Consider the following 19,319-nt stretch of genomic DNA (forward strand, 5'->3'; position numbering starts at 1 on the left):
TGTGATGTCCAGCTACGAGTCCCTCCCCAGTGTCGTCTCTGAATTGGGTAAAAATGCTCATTATGAACCCAGGATTTAATGTATCAAAGCAAGGCTGTTAAAAAGTCTACTTTGAAAGGCATTTGTTTTCCTTCCAAGTCTGACAAGGAAATCACCCTCTTGCTTATCTTGCCTAAAAAATACAGATGGAAAGGTACTTGCTGAAAACAGGCTACAGAATTCGAGACTACTGGAGAATGGGATTAAAAGAGAAGGGGGTCTCATGAAGAGTACCTATTCCAGGCTTGAGAAGTTGGGATGAAAAAAGAAAATATCTTACTATTCCAGCCAAAGCTACCTGCCATTCCGTTGAAGTTTCTTTTTTCTGAATGCAAGATGACTTGTACCGAAACGAAACGCGAGGCGACCACCTGTTTCAGCTGGTCTACCGAGGGCTGCTGCAGTGGCCACCACTGCAGACCAGCGCCCCCTTGTGGGGCACTTGAGACTCTCAGGTCTTTCTTCTGATGCCCTGGGAGGTGAGTATCTGCCCACTGGCCCCAGTTCTACATTTCCAAACAGCCTTCCAAATAGAACTTCAAGACAGTTCTCTTTCCTGCCACATAAAATGTTCTGCTAATTTTTCCTCCTGTGTCAGCTTCTCAGCGTCAACTTCGTTGCTGTCTTAAAGATATGGTCTCCTGAACCTAATATTTCTTATAACAAAGGCAAGAGTTCCATTTAATGCTTTCCTACAATTATCAAGTTATGTCAGGGTAAGAATTCAAGTATTAAAGGTAAATAATTATTCATATGAATTTTCTGAATATTATCTCACCTGGTAAGGAATATATAGAGCCTTTGGGGAGGGTGTGGAGAAAGGGAAAGAAATGTAGGAAAACTGTATCAAGCTTTACTAATAAAATTAGCACTGGCAGAAGTTCTCTGAGGGGAAGAACATGAATTATAGGTCAGAAATACTTCTTCCACAATGAAAGAAAATAAGCCAGGACTACCAGAAAAGACTTGGGAATGGACATTTAGAGAAATCAAATATTCTCTAATTATTGGTAAAACAACAGGACTTTCATTGGTTGAAATGCTTTTGAGGTGTTTAAAAAAAATTCAATTTTTTGAAATTTTGGAAGAGGTTATAATAAATGCACATGGTTCAAGAATCTACAACTGTAAAAAGATATACCGTAAACGGTCTCCCACCACTCATGCTCTCCATTTGCCCAGGACCGCCCCCCTCCCCCCCCCGGTTAGCTACCATGTTTGGTTTCCCAGTCTCCTTCCACTGTGTCTTGATATATACACAGGCAAATAAGAATATAAATATTTCTACCCCCATTAAAAGACACAAATGATAGTTTAGTAGACACAGTATTTTGTCACATCTTGTTTATTCATTCGACAGTATCTTAGAACTTGTCTTATCATCAGGTGATGTTTTGTTCTTTTCTAAGGCTGCACAACAGTCTACTGAATGGATGTTCTATAATCTACTTTTACCAATCCACACTGCAATAAACACAAATATTTAATGGTTGTTTGGTATTACAAACAATGCTGCAACGCAAACCTTGGCCTCTCTCATTCCAATGCTGGCCAGTATCTCCAACTGAAAGATCACTGGATTAGCTGTTGTTACCAGCAGCACTGGGTGTTGCTGAATCCTTCTGAGGAAGCTAGCAAGGATCCTTTCTCTTTGTTTTAATTTTCAATCTCTCTTCTATCAGAACCCTCCCCATCTGTGTTTAAACACCTTCTTCAATCTCTTGTGCTCTCAGATACCCCTCTAATCTGCTCTTCTCAGCACTGCCCTCTCTCCTCACGCCCATCATGGTCTCACCAGGTCTACACTTGCTGCCTCCTTGTCCCCTCCATCCTCTATAGACTCCACTGCAGCTAGAGGCCACATGACCAGATAACTTCTGAGTAACAGGGAACTGGATCACAGGTGACTCTGAACCATTAAGCCTGGGTGTGTAGGAGATGGGGCACCCACAGGGTAGTCTGACATAGCTGGGGGATGAGGACAGGGGAGAAACTTGGCTTTATCCATGGTTACTATTCGGGTACAGATGCTCCGGAGTCCAGGAATGGGGGCAGGAAAAGTTGGGGTGGAGATGAGTACTTGGGAACTGGTGCCCAGAGAGGATGGTTGGATAGAGAAGTAGGAGCTCCAAAGGGAGGAGTGAGGAGCGAACTTGCTGGGGAGACACATGTAGGGCCAGGAGGCAGCAGGGAAGCAGGGAGGCTGTAAGAGGCTTCCTTCAAAGGAAGGAGAGGCTGCCGTGGCCATGAGGACATGTCAACAGTGGCATGTGCCTCAGAGAGGTGGAGGAGAACAGAGAAGAGGCAATGGAGGGGAGATAAGAAGCCATTAATAAACTCAGGCAAGTTGTGTCACTAGAGCATGAAGGGTAAAAAAAAAAAAAAGACTGTAGGATACAATGAGAGACAGATCAAAGTTGTTAAATAGAAAACATGCATTTGTTAAAATGCTGTTTTCAGGAACACAGAGATACAGCTGCAGGTGAGAGGGCCCTGATGTGGATGTAATGGCTGACAATGCTCTCCCTGCCTAAACAGAGAGCACATGAGAAGCAATACTTTGCAGAGAGGAAAGCTGGAGGCCACCTGACTCAGGGTGAAGGGTGATCTGACAAAATTGAAATGAGTGGAGGCTCCAGCCTGCCCAGGAGGACAGCATTCTTGCAGAATACACATGCCAGTGTGCTAGTAACAACAGGTGAGAGCTGTCTGGATCTTTGAGAATTACTAACCTGAGCTGAATTAATTGGTGCTGTATCAGAACACAACAAGAAAGACCCAACAACACAGGGGAAGGCCTGTTGAAGGCTGGCTAGCTGCCTTCCGCCAGGACAAAGCCTGCTGACTTTGGATCAGCCCCCTCCACCCCTGAACTGCTCTCTCAGTCTCTTTTCTTTCCCTATTTAAAAGACACATATTCCTTACCTCTATAGGCAGATTTCCTGGTGGCTTCTTCCCACAGAAGCAGGATTTCTAGGCTATGGGGTCTATGTAGCCTTTATATGTGAGCTTCACAAAAAGCCCATTTTCCTTTCTTTGAAGCAGTAAGTCTTATGGAGCTATCCGTGGTTCTGCAAATGTGGAAATGGATTCATGTTGGCTCATGCTGACCAGGATTGTTGAACTTGGCCTTCATCTCCCTGTTAAAACTGCATTGGCTCACTTTACAGTCCATGCTGATTTCAGACTCTGTGATCCTGCTAGGGCCTCAAGTATCACGCCCACCCAGTAAGACTCCTGGGACCCCTTCTTATCTACCTACAGGGCCATGTGACTGTGCTGTATTTGGGTAGAGAAGTGTTCACAGTGGGACTGCATCTCAGAATCACAGGCTGCCAGCACTGAGCTAGGTCCTGACCCCTACCTCACCCCCATCTGTCATTTATAACCCTTAGCCCCTCACTCATGACAAGCTAGCCATGGCATTCTTTCACTGGCCAGGGCCTTTGTACTTGCTCTTCCCTCTGCCTAGAATGTTCTTGCCCTAGAGCTTCAAATGGCTGGTTCCTTCTGCTCATCTGAATGGCAGCTCAAAATGTCATCTCTGCCGACAAGCCTTTGTGGAGAAGCCCCTCCCCCTAATGGGGGCCCTCCCATCGCAATTCACTTCACCCCGGCTTGTTTTTCCCATAGCCCTCCTCACCAAAGGTATTTCTTCGTCATTTGATTTTTTATTTATTGTATATATTGTCACTGTACTCCACTAAGCTCTGTGAGAGCAGGGTCCCTATGTGTCTCATTCACTAATGTAATCCCAGGGTTTGGAACACTTCATATTTACTGAATAAATGAAGGTAAGGGACCTTCAAGTCCCACCAGTCCAGTGCCCTTCACTCAGGGACGAGAAAGTAAGTGGCCTGTCCAGCGTCACACAGCTAGCTGATCACCTGGTGCCAACCTCGGGACAGCAGGTGCTATCCTTTAGAGCAAAATCAACTGCTAATGACCAATCTAAAAAAGGTAAACACCGAGATTCAGGAAAAAATATCATCCACACATAAACCGTGTGAAAATTCTCTGTGACTCCCTGGACCCACAGCTCTGACGAAAAAGCAGAGCAAACGTTCTGAGTGGACAGTTCCTTAAGGATTTGGATTCAGAGACTACTAAATGCCTTCCTAGGATTTATTGGCATAAAAGCCAGGAAAAAACCCACTTTAGTGCCTCTCCTAATAAATGGTTTTCTTTTAACATGCTCGAGAGTAAAAAGAATACCCTCAAACATGTATTTGTTAACCTGTTAGAATTCACTGCTTCAAAAAGCATGTCTCTCTAAAAACGAAATGTGCCTTCTGCTTCTAAACTTAAGAGAGAAACAGTAGCTGCATTTCGTTACTTGCCAGCGAGGAGTAGAAAACTGAACAAAATCTACCAAACAACTATTTCAGAAGCTGGACAACAGACAGTGCAGGACCACGTTCCCAGTGTGAAAGCTGGGAACCAGGCTTTCTGCCTGGAGGCTATTTCCACACGGTAGGTACAGGGACACTGCGTGCAGCTCAGCAAAAGTGCTAAAATCAGGAGGAGCCCAGAAGGCTTTAATTTGTGGGGCAGGGTACTTTAAAGGAGGGAGCTACACAGAAAGTTCCAGAACTGCTTATGGATCCTCTTGAGTCCTTGCTGAACACCAATCTCAGTATGCATGAGGTGAAACTCCACAAGGTTGGCAGACCAACAACTTTTGAGGAAAAAATTACCTATGAACATGTAACTGCCAGAGCACACACAGGGCTGGTGTAATCCCTAGCCAGGGTGGAGAGAGACACTGGGTCGAGACCCTGGAACAGGCACATGTTAGTAGTGGAAGTACTCTAGCTCTAGAACTGCACTAACAACACTTAAAAATAAGCCTTCGAAGGATCAGATTTGCAAGTAAAAATTGGCTGTCAGAACAAACCTAACACTTAAAAAAGTGGACAAGAAAATCCAGCGCCCCAAAATGTAGAAGTCCCAGTGTGTAACAGCCAAAAAAATTACTAGATATGCTAAGAAATAGAAAAATCGGACCGATGACCAAGACTAAATCAGTTAATAGAAAGAGATCTAAAAATAAAAGATGACGAAATAAGAGAAAAGGACATTTCCAAAACTTATAAACAACCTCAGTGTGCTCAAGAATTTAAAAGACAGGAGTGCCTGGGTGGTTCACTCGGTTAAGCAACCAACTTCAGCTCAGGTCATGATCTCACAGTTCATGAGTTCAAGTCCTGCATCGGGCTCTGTGCTGACAACAGCTTGGAGCCTGGAGCCTGCTTCGGATTCTGTGTCACCCCTCTCTCTACCCCTCCCCCCACTCACACTCTCTCTCTCTCTCTCTCTCTCAAAAATAAACATTAAAAAATATTTTTTAAAAATTTAAAAGACAACACAAACATATGAATTTCATTAGGTATGTTTAACAGATTAGATACTGTGCAAGATAAGATCAGAGGGGGAAAAAAAGAAAGATCAGAGAACTTGAAGACCAACAGATTCTATCCAAAATGAAACACAGAGAGAAAAGAAAAAACAGAGTAGAGCCTGGGTGTGGGCTATCAGAGCATCTAGCATATGCATAATTTGAGTCCAAGAAAGGGTGTGTGCAAGTGTGTAAAAACATTTGCAGAAATAATGGCTCAAATTTTTCCATATTCGATGAAAACCAGAAGCTTACAGACCCAAGAAGCTTAACAAATACCAATCAAGATAAACAGAAAACCACAGTAAGGCACATAATAATCAATCTGCAAATGCTAGTGATAAAAGAAAATCTTCAAAGCAGACAGAAAGAAAAAAGCAGGAAAGGGATGGCATCTTTAAAGTGCATGAAGTAAGAAATAAAAAGCTTACAGCACACATGCACCATATCTGTCTTTCAGAAACAGGAGAAATAAAAACTTTTCTAGACAAAAGCTGAGAAAATCTGTAGCCAGCCGACCCACACTATAAGAAATGCTAAAGGAAGTTCTTCAGGGAAAATGCTAGCAGAAAGAAGCTTGGATATATATACAAAAGAACTGATAAACATGTGGGTAAAAGTGAACCTACACAGACTATATATCAAGTTTAATTAACTAAAAGGAGGTAGTAATTGGCTAATCCCACCCCCCCCAACTCTCCCCTGAGTTCACATCAACCTAACCAGAATGAATAAAAACCACTGTGTATACACTACATAAATACATTAGAGTATCTTCAAGAAATTGACATCTTTCTGGAAAAATATGAATTCTCAAGACTGAGCTCAGCTACAACAGAAACAAAGAGAAAAAATAAGGAAGGAAAGATACAAGTAAAGTTATTTGGGGCTAGGCAAGGTAGGAGCAGCTGAGTACAAAAGAAAACAGTTTCAAAGTTCCGAGGAAAGAAGGAAATCTACCAAGTTCATTTTGCAAAGAGGATAATTTAACTCTGATGTCAGAACTTGACATGATGACACAAAACCACACACCAATTTTACTTATTTCTTGGGACACCATGGTCCCATTTTATTAACATTAAATACTGCAAAGCTATCTTTCTCAATCTCAATTCTAATAGACTTCCAATTGCAACCCCGGTGACTAAGATTTGGCGGGAAGACAAGCTAAGAAATTTTGGAAGAGAATAATGAGCGATACGTACCTTGCTAGTTGTATATTCATAACTATTAAGGGCATGATTCTACTCTAGGGGAAAATGACCAACTAGAATTAACCAAGGACTAGCTCCTAGGATGACAATCTGTGTATTACAAATAAACAGGATTGGTAAAGATCATTCAATAAGTGGTAATCAAAAACCGAGTAATTTTCTTGGAACAGTCATTTTATGTCTTTACTGAAAATGAAACACAGATACATACACACACACAAGATGAGCACAGAAAAATGCTTTCAATGGAATGAAAACACCAAAACATGAAAAACTGATCTCCCAAATAAAAAATGAAATAATCTTCTCTACCTATAAATTAGGAATCTTAAAATATGGCAATTAAATCAGGGCTGGTGAAGAGCACACATACATATATGGATACCTTTCTAGAGAGCAATTCTGTAAGATGTGTCCATCAACCTTTGTCCTTGTAATTCCATTTTTAGAATTACACTCTAACAGAAAAGAAATTATATGGGATATTTTCACATATAAAAGGTATTCAAATAATTTTATCTTTAAAATGGAGAAACTGGAAAGAGCCGTAATTGTAAGAGTAAGGAAATGGTTAAATGACCAATGGGACATGTGCACCTGACACATAGAAAGCAGCCACTATCAGGATGTTTATGAAGACTGTTAACATACAGGTCAGTAAGTGTTTCACAGCAGCTACTGTTTACATTATATGTTACATATGCCAAGCTTTTAACCTAACTCTAATTAAAACCACATGACATCTGAAAGTTGGGTTGTATCTGCAGATCTGTTCTCAAGCTTGTGTTCTATTACTTTGTTACAACCAAAATTACACAGCACAGAAATGAAAATTAAACGTATCAAAAGGTATTATAGTGTAATCAACAATGCTTACATGTGAGTTTACTAAAAATGTAAATACATAAAAAAGTCAATAATGGCTCTTTCTTAGTGATAGAGATATGGGTAATTTTTATATTCTTCGTATTTTGTAAATTTTTACAATTTACTGATATCAGGGTAAAAACCACTTGAAAACAGACTACAGCAACCAAAATCCAGACAAAAACTTCTGGGATATTATTTTTAAATAGGTAAAGATTTATTGGTATTTCCCTAAGTGTATTTTAGTTTATGGTTGTTTAATCAAAAGTTGGCAAATTCAAGGAAGTATGGGTCTCAGGTGCAAGAAAAGTTCAAAACCTGCTGACTGTTACTTTAGTCTAAAGTTAGAGAACAAATACTACAGTATCTACAGAATTATTACTTTTTAAAAAATGTTTTTTGAATTTTTTTTTATTTTTGAGAAAGAGAGTGTGTGCAGGGGAGAGGCAGAGAGAGAGGGAGACACAAAATCCAAAGCAGGCTTCAGGCTCTGAGCTGTCAGCATAGAGCCTAATGTGGGGCTTGAACTCATGAACCACGAGATCATGACCTGAGCTGAAGCAGATGCTTAACCACTGAGCCACCCAGGTGCCTCAGAATTATTACTTTTCAAAGTTTATTTATTTTGGGGGGTGAGGGAGGGAGGGAGGGAGACAGAGAGAGAGGGAGAGGGAGAAAGAGGGAGGGAGGGAGAATGAGAGGGAAAGGGGCAAGGGCAGAGAGAGAGAGGGGGAGAGAGAATCCCAAACAGACTCTGTGCTGTTCAGCACAGAGCCTGATTTGGGGCTCAATCCATGAACCATGAGAACATGACCTGAGCCGAAATAAAGGGTCAAGTGACTGAGCCACCTCGGTGCCCCAGTGTCTATAGAATCATTAACACACCTTTACAGAGTTTAACATTTCAAAACATTGTCCCCCATACCTACTGAACCTAATCCTATTTAACCATACAGAAGCCTACCACTTTATTCAGATTATATAATCTGCAAACTGAATTAACAGAAAACTTTTCAAATGAACGTGGAAGGGAGGCTTTAAACATTATATCCTTTTCCTCCCATAACATGTTAAATGAATCAATTCTTTGTAAATAATTATAAAAGTGTCTGCCCCAACTCCTTCAAATACAGGTCCCTGTCCGTAGGGATCTCTGGATTTAAGGCTATGTATGCTTATTCTTAGCTGTCTTCATAAAAGACAGTAAAATATGGTCAGTGCTGCTATAAAGTTCTGCTTCAACAGGATGGGTAGATTAGGAACAGTTTCGAGCACACTGCAGATTTCGTGTATCATGCCTGATTTTGTCTGGAGAAGGCTGGTGCATGCACAACCGCACGCCGGGGACTCTGGGTGGGCAGGAATACACAAAACCCGTGCCTCCAATAGCCACCGCTGCCTTCCGTGTGCTTTCAGATCCCCCTTTCACTGCTTTACAGTAACCGATGCGCTGACCCTTCCCACACCCACTTCCAGCATAAAACTACGCACCTTTTTCATGATACAGTGCCACATCTATTGCAGTATTTATGGCTTTCTTAACCATTTAATATGTCAAATTGTAGTACCACTTTTATTAGGGTCCTATCTTATTGTTAAATATGCCAATGACAAAGTTTCCTTCTCCATTTCCCACATAAGCCTGGTGCTGTTTAGTGCATGATTTTGCATAGTGTGGCAATTTTTAGGGATGCGTATGTTGCATTATAGCAGAACTGGCTGCAAGTTTTCTTTCCATTGCTCAGTATCAAAGTCATTCTTTTTGCCTGAGATCAAGAAAGAATTTATTCACAGCCACGTTTTAGACCTGGCCCTAAAAATAAAATCACCTAACTAACGATTAGCTTCAAGAGGCCATACATAAACCAACAAGCAACTGCTCAGTGGGGAATTAGGATGAAAATGCTTATAATCAATCGCCACATTCAGACAGAGCTCTGGTATTCATCAGCCCAACCCCTCCAGGAGGAACTTGCCAGGCAGGGGCTCCACCCAAATGCCACTGAAAAGTGCCTGGACACTGCCATCCCCACCCCAACAGAGTGGGCTTCCACGGCAAAGGCCCCCGTGGCTTCTCAAGGTGAAGGAACACTCTCCAACTGGAGAGGGCCAGGTGTTGCACGTTGTGTTCTGAAGTGCTGAAGTGGGCTCTGCTTTCTCTGCCGGATGCCTTCCTTTGTCTTCCATGGCAGGCTGCTCCCAAACCTCTCTACCCACAAATCTGTCTTTAGAGCTTCGTACTTACTTTCAAGCTAATTATACCCCACTGTTTCAAAGAGCAACCCATCACACAATCCTCCTTAGGAGACCCGTGTTTAAGGGCAATGGTACCTCAACTCCCAATTCCAGCCGACCTCCATGTACCAAAAGAGTTCCTCCCCTCCCCTGCAGACCACAGCCGCATCTTTCTCGCTCCACATCAGTCAGGGGGAATCTTGTCCTGCCTGGTACCCTGCAGGAGGGTGCAAATGATCTTTAGAATCTATCAACACTTGTTGCCCCGTGACTCCCAGCCCACCTAGATTCTTCCAGTCAGGTCCCTGAGGATCAGCACACAGGTCAGGCCCCCCACTGCTGGTAAGATGTGCCCAGGCACCACCTGCTGCTCCGGCTTTGGGATTCAGAGATCATGTGCAAGTTCATTTTTACTCACCACTGAGACCCTTGAATGCTGTGCTTGGGGGTGCTTTATTTTTGTACACTGTATTAGGACAGACCCAGTAAATAGCCATTTAAGACACTGAGCCTCTTCGTCATGCACATTCGATGTAATCAAACTGAAATATTAGAACTGCTATCATTAAGAATAATTTCTGCTGCACAAGCACATCTTCCCTGTCCTGCCCATCCCCAGTGCTCAGCTATGTTGTGGATACATTGGCTATCCCCTGCCCCAGTGCCTGACCATAAATTCTAGTCATTAGGTTCTGCCGGCCCAGCCTTTGGAGCCCAAAGGCAATACAAGTACCACAGCAAATGGGAGGGAAGGCCAGACTATCCCTGGTGACCAGCACCACACTTTCCATAAATGTGCTGGAAACCACAGCAATGTGCTGCAAAGATTAGCCACTTGCTCAAGCCAGGCAAACCTGCCAGTTATTCCCAAATCCTAAAGCCTGAGGCAGGCTCTTTCCCATTCCAGCTGCTGCAGCAAATGGTGTCCACGTGGGGTCTAGATTAGAAGGCCCCTTTCTTCTAACCATTTCACTATGGCTACTCTGCACCTCATAAGCTCTGGGGTTCTTTGTGTAGGGGTGGCCAGCCGGGTGGGTGCTGTGTTACCCTTCCCTGTCTACACAACAGTGCTTTTCAAGCTCTGGGATACAAAATCAATTTTGTGGATACCAATCAGTATTCATTTATTTAGACAAGACAGGAGAAACTGGAGACCACTGCACACCAGCACCCTGGGCCGCCAGGTAAAACGTGTCTCTTATTGTGGGCTGCACTGGGGGAGTTTGAGAGCGCGGCTCAGATTACCCAGCACCTGTGCATGTAGCATCCTGTGAGAGGGCCTGAGCAGTGCTTCCAGCCATGGCCTTGACATGGGGTCTCCCTGATCACCCCAACCTGGAGGTGGTATCTCTTGTGGAGCTCTCCAGCACTTGTCACATTGGACTGTAAGGAGCTGACTGCCCTGAGGAGGAGGACGCCTCTGTGCCTAGGCCCCAGCATGGCCCTTGGGTTTGTGACTCATGGGTAGCATCTGATAAATGAATAAACCTGGTCTGCAGGTCTTCTGCTTTCTCAACAGTGTCATTAAGGTATCCCCTCCCTGGCCCGCTGCCACTGTGTGTGGCAGGACACTGACTACGGGTAGAGATCCACAGGGTCACAGGCCTCTGGGGGTCATGTCTTCCATCACTTGGCAATGGGAAGGGACAGATGCACCACCACCCTGCACACTCACATCTAGTTTATTAATGCCTCCTCCTCCTGGTCTCTGCATTGTTCTCTCGATTCGCCTGATTTTCACAATGATTATTCTAGATCTTGACTACTCCATCCGCCTCACTGCCCCTCTGGCTCCTAGTTTTGCTACCGCACACTGGCCATGGCCAACTCTATGGTCACAATAGCTTTCCTCAACCCTCTTCATTCAACTATTTTCCTGATAAAACAAGAACAAAAAAACCCAAAAAAATCAAAAAACAAAAACCCAACTTAAATAAAAAACTTATCAGGTGAATAATTAAGGTTTTCCGTAAGTTGGGTTTCTTTTGCATCTCCGACATTCTCTCCTAAGAATGAATCAGGCACTCTCCTCCCATTCCAGGCATGACCAGTTGCATCCAAGCTATTTAATATGAGCTGGAGCCATGCTCGCTGGCTGAGCGGGCTCCAAAACTTTGTACCAAGTAGCTACTGGCACAGTATTAGCACTGAGAAAACCATACTCCAAACTACTCATTCTTTAAAGAGCAAAAGTATACTTAAGAATGGAGGCTGTATAAAAGCCATTTTAGTCCATGAAGCATTCAAATTATTTCCCTGAAACCACTAAATAACTCATGAATGTTAGAAATGTACTCAAGGCAGATGAATGACAAACTGTGAAATGAACTAGTTAAAAAACAGAGTACACAAAATTAGGAAGCATTTTGAAAGTCAACAGAAAAAGGACCATAAGTGGTGGTTTCTTCAATTAAAATCACCCTGTGTAATAATTAACTTTCAGAAAGAACCAACCTAAAAATACTAGGTATGAAAAAGGAATGAGGAGACTTAAAAAGAAAAATACTATTTTGAGATAAAAAGTAGCAACTGATGAAACTATGTAACTTTAAATAAACTCCAGTCAATGATAATTTCCTAAAACCTATGTCAGATCAGCCTGATTAAACCAAAGAATTATGAACCAGGAGATACAGGACAATATAGTATTAGATGTGGGAATTACTATATTTTGCCATCAGTAGCAGGGGTTCTCAATCTGTGCAGGAGCATCATGGGGCAGGTCTTTAAAAATGCTCCTTGGGCCCACATTCCCAACTTTCTGGTGGGGGCATCCAGGAGTGGAGCACTGGCACCGTTCCCATGAAATGCTGATGCACGCTGAGGGTGGAAAACCATAGATGTAGGGTAAATGGGCTTGGTGTCCTCCAATGATGTAGCATTCTTGTGGCCTGAAACAGAATATTCAGGGTAACCTAAAGGGAAAAGCCTAAGTCAGAAGATGGAGACTAGATTAGCAGTAACATTTCCTCCAACTTGGAGGAAGGGTCACTAAAGTCCAAACAACAGAAACAAATAAGGAAATGGAAAAAAAGGAAAAGAATATATGATACTTAGAAGAAGCAAAGCACACTGGAAGGAATATAGGGAGATGCTAAAACAGGTGAGGAAGGGCATTAGGAATGTAGAGACACTTGAACTATTCTACAATATTCAGCACGACTGGTTTTTCTCCAATAATGAATTCAGTGAGCAAGTTAAAGGAGACAGTAAAAACTCAGATCTGGAAACCAACAGGGAGTTTTCAGTGCTGGTCAGTATTGACAAGATCACACTACTTTCCCCTTTAAAGACTGCATTTTAGGAGACACGTTCACAATTTCACTGTTAAAGAGCCTCAAACAGTCTAATGGTTCTTGTATTACTTGTATTCATAATTTTTCAGTTAACATCATTTAGGAAAAGTGAACACATCCACATTCTGATTGATCACTTTCCCTCAGAATGGATTTTCCATTCATTGACAACTGTTTTCTAACTTTCTTCTTTGTCTTCACCAAAAGCAAGAGGGGAAACCCTGTGATCAATCATACTAGTCTATCAGAGGAGGTAAGCAGAAGTCAGAGAAATAAATGGAGGCAGAGGGACCACAACTAACACCCACAGGCTCATCCATACTTGTGGAGTGCAGTACGGGGCATCTCACTAAATCCGCCCTTTACTAGACGAAAACACAAGATCCAGAGAGCTTAACTGTCTTGCCTGAGGTCACGGAGCGGTGAGGAAGTGCAAAGCTCAGTTCACGCTCAGGCCCGCTCGATGCACCATGCAGAAAGACATACACATGGAAAGCTAAAGGGCGAAAGGTAAATGATGGAAATGAGTGATTAGTGACAATGACTGCCTTAATGTCTTCAAGAAGACGAGAAACATTTCCAGTAATGTTGTTTAACACTTTACAGAGTTAGATTTTAACTGGCTCAAGTACTTTGGCATATAGTTAAGTGCTCAATAAATAGGTGTTGAAGCTAACTGGTAGAAAAAAAAAAAAAAGAAAAGAAAAAAAGAATATGGCATATCAGGGTACCATGCCATCAGCAAAGAAATGGAGATGGTTGGATATAAATTTAAAGGACTCTGATGAAGGTTTGCCATCGAAACCAAGATGGAAAAGAACAGGCTGAAATCAGCCTTTAAAGGGTTTTACCAAATTAAAAATAAAGAGTTAAAGAGGAAATGGATTTAATGCTGGAGGCAATGGAGAAGGATTACAGGGAGTCAACAGCTCAGCCACCTGCTGGAACACTTAAACATTCAGCCTAGGGAAAGAGGAATGTAAAAGATCTTCTAGGGGCCAGAAAATGTATTCTAAGCCATTAAAAAAAAAATAATAATCAAGGGCTGTTACAACTCCCAACGTCTAATCAACTGCTTATTCAGCTGTAAGGGCTCCGAACTAGAGTCCTCAGGTTACTTGTGGCATCCACCTGAGGAAGGGTAGGAGGAACTGCTTCCTCACAAACGGGGAGAAAATCACTGCTGGGTCAGCACACTGTGAGTCTGGTTATGTGGGCGGAGAGATGAGCCAGTACTGTCACCACTAGTAAATTCTTCGTCCCACAGAGAGAACGCTTAGGAAGGATACCCCACGTGCGTGGGTCACCGCTTCCTCACTGTGTCTACAACACACCCATCTCGAAGTGTATACTTCTGTCCACCTCAAAGCTGGAACTTCCCTTATCTACTAACTTTGCCTAAAACAGGACTGAAGGCCATCACTTTTCAGAGGAATGGTTCTGGGATGGATGTATCATGGTAGTGCGATGACTGAAAGAAAAAAAAAACAAACAACAATGTACATGATCTAAGAAGTGACCTAGAATCTGGTGAAGATCACGTTAACTTCTCCTGCTTTCACCCCGAGTGCCACCTGGAGCTGTCAGAGCTGTCGGGGCATCGGCAGTGCCATGAAAGACTGTCGACTGCTCACAGGGCTCGCCTGTGGGACTGGGAAGCAGTTCGGCCTCTGTGGGCACCTGTGGATTTTGTGCTTCGGAAAATTACAGTCCAGTGGCATCAGGTCAGCCTGGTCCCAGGTCTCCATGCCACACTGACTCTCTGGGGCTCGTGCAGACAGACTCAACAGAGTCCCACGTGGAGCCCCCAATCCAGCAGACCAGAGGCCCGCCCTCAAATCCCCTCCACTCCTACCACCTGTCTGTCATAAGAAGAGAGGAGGAACTCCTAATAAAAACAAACCTCTTACTACCTAGCCAGGCACGGGGAAGGGACATTCTAATACCTCAGAAATAGCCTGATCTTCACTTTGCTTTTATCTCTCACTATATGTCTTTTGCAAAAATCTTAAATAAAATATTAGCAAATTGAATTTAGAATGTAATTTTTTATTGTGGATATAGTCAAAATTTATCATTTTAACCATTTTTAAGGCCATTAAGTATATGGACACAGTTTGTGCAACCTTTACTACTATCTCCAGAACTCTTTCCATCTTCCCAAACCAAAACTCTGAACTCATTAAACAAAAACTCTCCATTCCCCAACAACCATCATTCTACTTTTTGTGTCAATGAATTTGACTATTCTAGATACCTCAAAAGTGGAATGCTATGAATCTGTCCTTTGTGCCTGGCTTATTTCACTGAGCATAATGTCTTCAAGGTTCATTCACACTGTAGCATGTGTTAGAACATCATTTCTAGGACTGAATGACACTCTACTGTATATATAAACCACATTTTAAAAAAGATTTTAATTTTTTTAAGTAATCTCTACACCCAACATGGGGCTCAAACTCATAGCCCTGAGATCAAGAGTCGTATGCTCCACTGACTGAGCCAGCCAGGTGCCCCAAAGCCGTATTTTGCTTATCCTATCATCCATCAAAAGGCATTTTTGAGTTGTTTCCAACCTTTTGGCTACTGTGAATAATGCTGCTATGAACAATGTACAAATATCTGAGACCCTACTTTTGATTTTTGGACAGTCCACCTAGAGGTGGAATTGGTAATTCTATGCAGTATACAGAAATATCTGTATCTGTTGATACAGAAAATGGATTATTTGATAATTTCATGTTTGCTTTTCTGAAATTACATTTAATATTTTCCTAAATTAGCTAGAAGGTGTTTAATTAGTAATTAAAATCAAACTCTTGGAGAGGATCTACATCATGGACTGATGAGGATTACTTCCACTTCAGTACTAATTTTTTTTTTTCTGCGATCAGAAACCACAGAAGACAATGTTGAAGAGGGATTAATATAATCAATGATAAATTGTGCAAGGATCCATAGCCAATTCTGAGGCTTAGTTTAGAGACAAAACCCTCATAAAACACATCATTTGTTTCTCTTTTTATGGCCAGGAATTGTTTTCTGCTAGCCAATATTGCAGTTTTAATACGGGTCACATACTTCCTTGGGGTAGGATCCAGGCCTCATCAAGCTTGTACCTGTGATTCTGAGCACTAGCCTTGCTATTATGGTCACTCAGAATTTGCTGAATGACATTTTGACAGTAGAAAAATAAAAAGAATTTAGGGATTTTTGTTTTTTAGAACATAAACACTCCAATAAGCAATGTCACTGTAAGCTATGCAAGCATCTACAATCAGTTCAGACTACAACTAGAGACAATTGAGTGTCCTTGTCCATGTTTTAAAGTTTTGTGGTATAAAGGTCAGTATTCTACAGCATTATTATATGTAGAAGAACTCTCTGTCAGTTTTAATCTTCATTTTGAGTTGTGCTGAGCTCCTCAGAGAGCATTAATCTCTAAGGGGATTTGGATTCCTAAATCTAGAAAAGCAATGAAGTCCTTAATAGACCAAAGAAAATTTAAGCATCCATCTTTACCCAGCTCTTAACAGTATGGCAATAACATAGTCACAAAGCTATTAGCAACCAACGTTTTAGAATCAAAGTTAAGAATACTGAGGAAACTGAAATCCTTAAAATTGAAGTGTATTATTTGAAGAGGTTAATGGAAAACTTTATTCAAGCATGATCAATCTTTAATTAAAAATGCAAATTCAAGCTCTTAGGTTTAGTTTTACTATGACAAACCAAAACAAAAAAATGAAAAATTACTAGCAATATAAATCCTATTATTCTAACTAAGCATATCAGGGTAAGTTCTAAAATAAATATAGTAAGACAGGTGATACTTCAAATTTAGTATATTTTATTTCCTCATTAACAGCTTTGAAAATAAGACAAATACTGGAAAGAAAATAACTACTTGAAATTTGTCCACTATAATGTCACCTTAAAGTACCAAAAAAGGAACAGAAAATAATGAGACCCACCTTCCTCTTCAGTAGCAAGAATAAAAAAGGACTGATAGGAAAAACAAACAAAATAGAAGAAGAATAACTATCTACAAGGTTTAATTCTCCAGCAATGGAATATTATAATTTACCACATCTACAAGAATTTTATTTTCTGCAAAAATGATTCTGCCTTATCTGACATAGGACTGAATTCTTTTAATACTTTTCTTCATACTGTGACTTTTAGGACCAACTAGTTTCTGCAACTAATGCTTTAGTAAGATAATGAATTAATTATAATCTAATTTCTCTATTTCACTTAACAGTACATGGCCATTAATTTCAAGTCCTAGATATTAAAGGAAGATACAATCTTGGTTAGATACATGTAGAGTAGAACCAAACTTCTACTCCAAATAAAAGAACTGTCCTGCCCCTACTCCACCTTCCTACAATAGCCCAGCAAGAACGGAGTAAAAAATCAACTGGTGTCTTCCTCTAAAAGCAAAAGCATGGAAAGAGTAGTTCTCTATGAATCAGGCATACATAGATAGCTGAAAGTTTATGGAAGAGCACACTGAGAAAAACCTTCCAGCAACCACAGCAAGGCAAAACCCAAACCCAGCTGAACTCTTCCTAGAATGACTCAACCACCCACATTACCTGCCTGAGAAAAGCCATACTCATTTCTAGGCATACATATTATTTATCTCAGTTTCTCCTGTTTTTACAAGACATCCAGCATTCAATAAAAAATTATAAAAGACACAAAGACCAAGAAAAAAATACAACTCATAGTTAAGGAACAAAGCAATCAACAGAAACAGACTCAGAAATAACCCAGATTATGGTACTATTATATAGGGACATTAAAATAACTAAGATACATGTAAAAGAATCCATTGGAAAAGGTAGACAACTTGCATGAACAAATGGGGCATTCCAGCAAAGACACAGAAATTATAAGAAAGAGTCAAATTTTAAAGATAGAAATAACAACAAAGCCTGGAGAAGGGAAGAATCTGATTTCCAGAGTTGCCATATTATTTTAAAAGTCCTGCTTTTGCATAAATCACAAGACATGCAAAGATATGAGAAGGCATGATCTATTCCATAGGGAAAAGAGCAATCAACACTTTTTTGATGTTTCTCAACATTGAGCAAGTCCAGATATTGGACTTAACAAAGACTTTAATCAGCTATTTCAAATATGTTCAAGAACTAAAGGAAATAGTGTCAAAGGATTAAAAGGGGAAGTATGAGGAAAATACCTCACCAAATAGTATCAACAAAGACAGGCTATTTTAAAAAACAGAAATCCTTGAGTCGAAAAGTACAATTACTAAAATGAAGAAAAAAAAAAAATCATCAGAGCAGCAGATTTGGACTGACAGAAGAAATAATCACCAAACCTGAAGATAGGTCAGCTGAAATTATCTAGTCTGAGGGAAAAAAAAAAAAAAAAAACAATGAAGAAAAAGAACAGAACCTCAGAGGCCTCTGGGACATTATTAAGTATACCAACACACACATTATGGGAGTCTCAAAAGGAAAGGACAGAGGTGGAAAAAAATATTTGAAGAAATAATATCCAAAACCTTCCAAAATTTCATAGAAAATATTAACCTGTATACCCAAGAGGCTCAAAGAATTCCAAATAAAATAAATTTAAAGAGATCCTCACCTAGACAAATCATAATCAAAATGTTAAAAGGTAAAGAGAGAATCTTGAAAGTAGGAAGAGAGAACCAACATGTTGTTCAAAGACTCTTGATAAGATAGGGGTACCTAGGTAGCTCAGTTGGTTAAATGTCTGACTCTTGGTTTTGGCTCGGGTCATGATCCCAGGGTTGTGTGATTGATCCCTGTATTCCCTGCTTAAGATTCCTACTCATCCCCCCCCCCCCCCTTTGCCCCTCTTTCCCACTCATGCTCTCTTTCTCTAAAATAAAATCTAAAAAATATAAAAATCCAAGACTTCTGATGAGATCAATACCTTATTTTTCAGTGGAAATTATGGAGGTCAGAAGGTAGTGGGTTGAAATATTTAAAGTACTGAAAGAAAAAGACTGTCAACCAAGAATTCTATATGTAACATAACTAATGCTTGATAATGAAGGAGAAACTAAGGCATTTCCAGATAAACAAAAACAGATTGAGTGGCTAGCTGACCTATTTTACGATAAATATTAAAGAGAGTCTTTCAGGCTAAAAACACCAGAGAATAATCGAAATCCACACAAAGAAATAAAAGACACTGGCAATGGTAACTAGAAAGGTAATTATAAAAGACAAGGTAAATGTATTTTAGTTCACAATTCTCTTATCTGAT

At 40.9% G+C, this 19,319-nt stretch overlaps 1 protein-coding gene across 9 annotated transcripts in view; it reads right to left on the minus strand.

Moving 5' to 3' along the window:
- Nucleotides 1-19,319, minus strand: part of CDYL (chromodomain Y like) — a 242,135-nt gene that overhangs the window by 18,405 nt on the left and 204,411 nt on the right. For 6 of the 9 annotated variants that reach the window (XM_042938026.1, XM_042938029.1, XM_042938023.1 and 3 more), the window contains one exon: nucleotides 13,456-13,545. The exons of 2 other annotated variants lie outside the window; for them this stretch is intronic. In XM_042938026.1, the coding sequence (XP_042793960.1) occupies nucleotides 13,456-13,545 (90 nt within the window). Of the gene's footprint in view, nucleotides 1-2,964; nucleotides 3,719-13,455; nucleotides 13,546-19,319 lie in introns of those variants that run through there. One more of the 9 variants, XM_042938031.1, reaches the window with a different exon arrangement.

This window comes from Panthera leo, chromosome B2 (genome assembly GCF_018350215.1).
Source record: "Panthera leo isolate Ple1 chromosome B2, P.leo_Ple1_pat1.1, whole genome shotgun sequence".
In the NCBI taxonomy this organism is placed as follows: Eukaryota; Metazoa; Chordata; class Mammalia; order Carnivora; family Felidae; genus Panthera; species Panthera leo.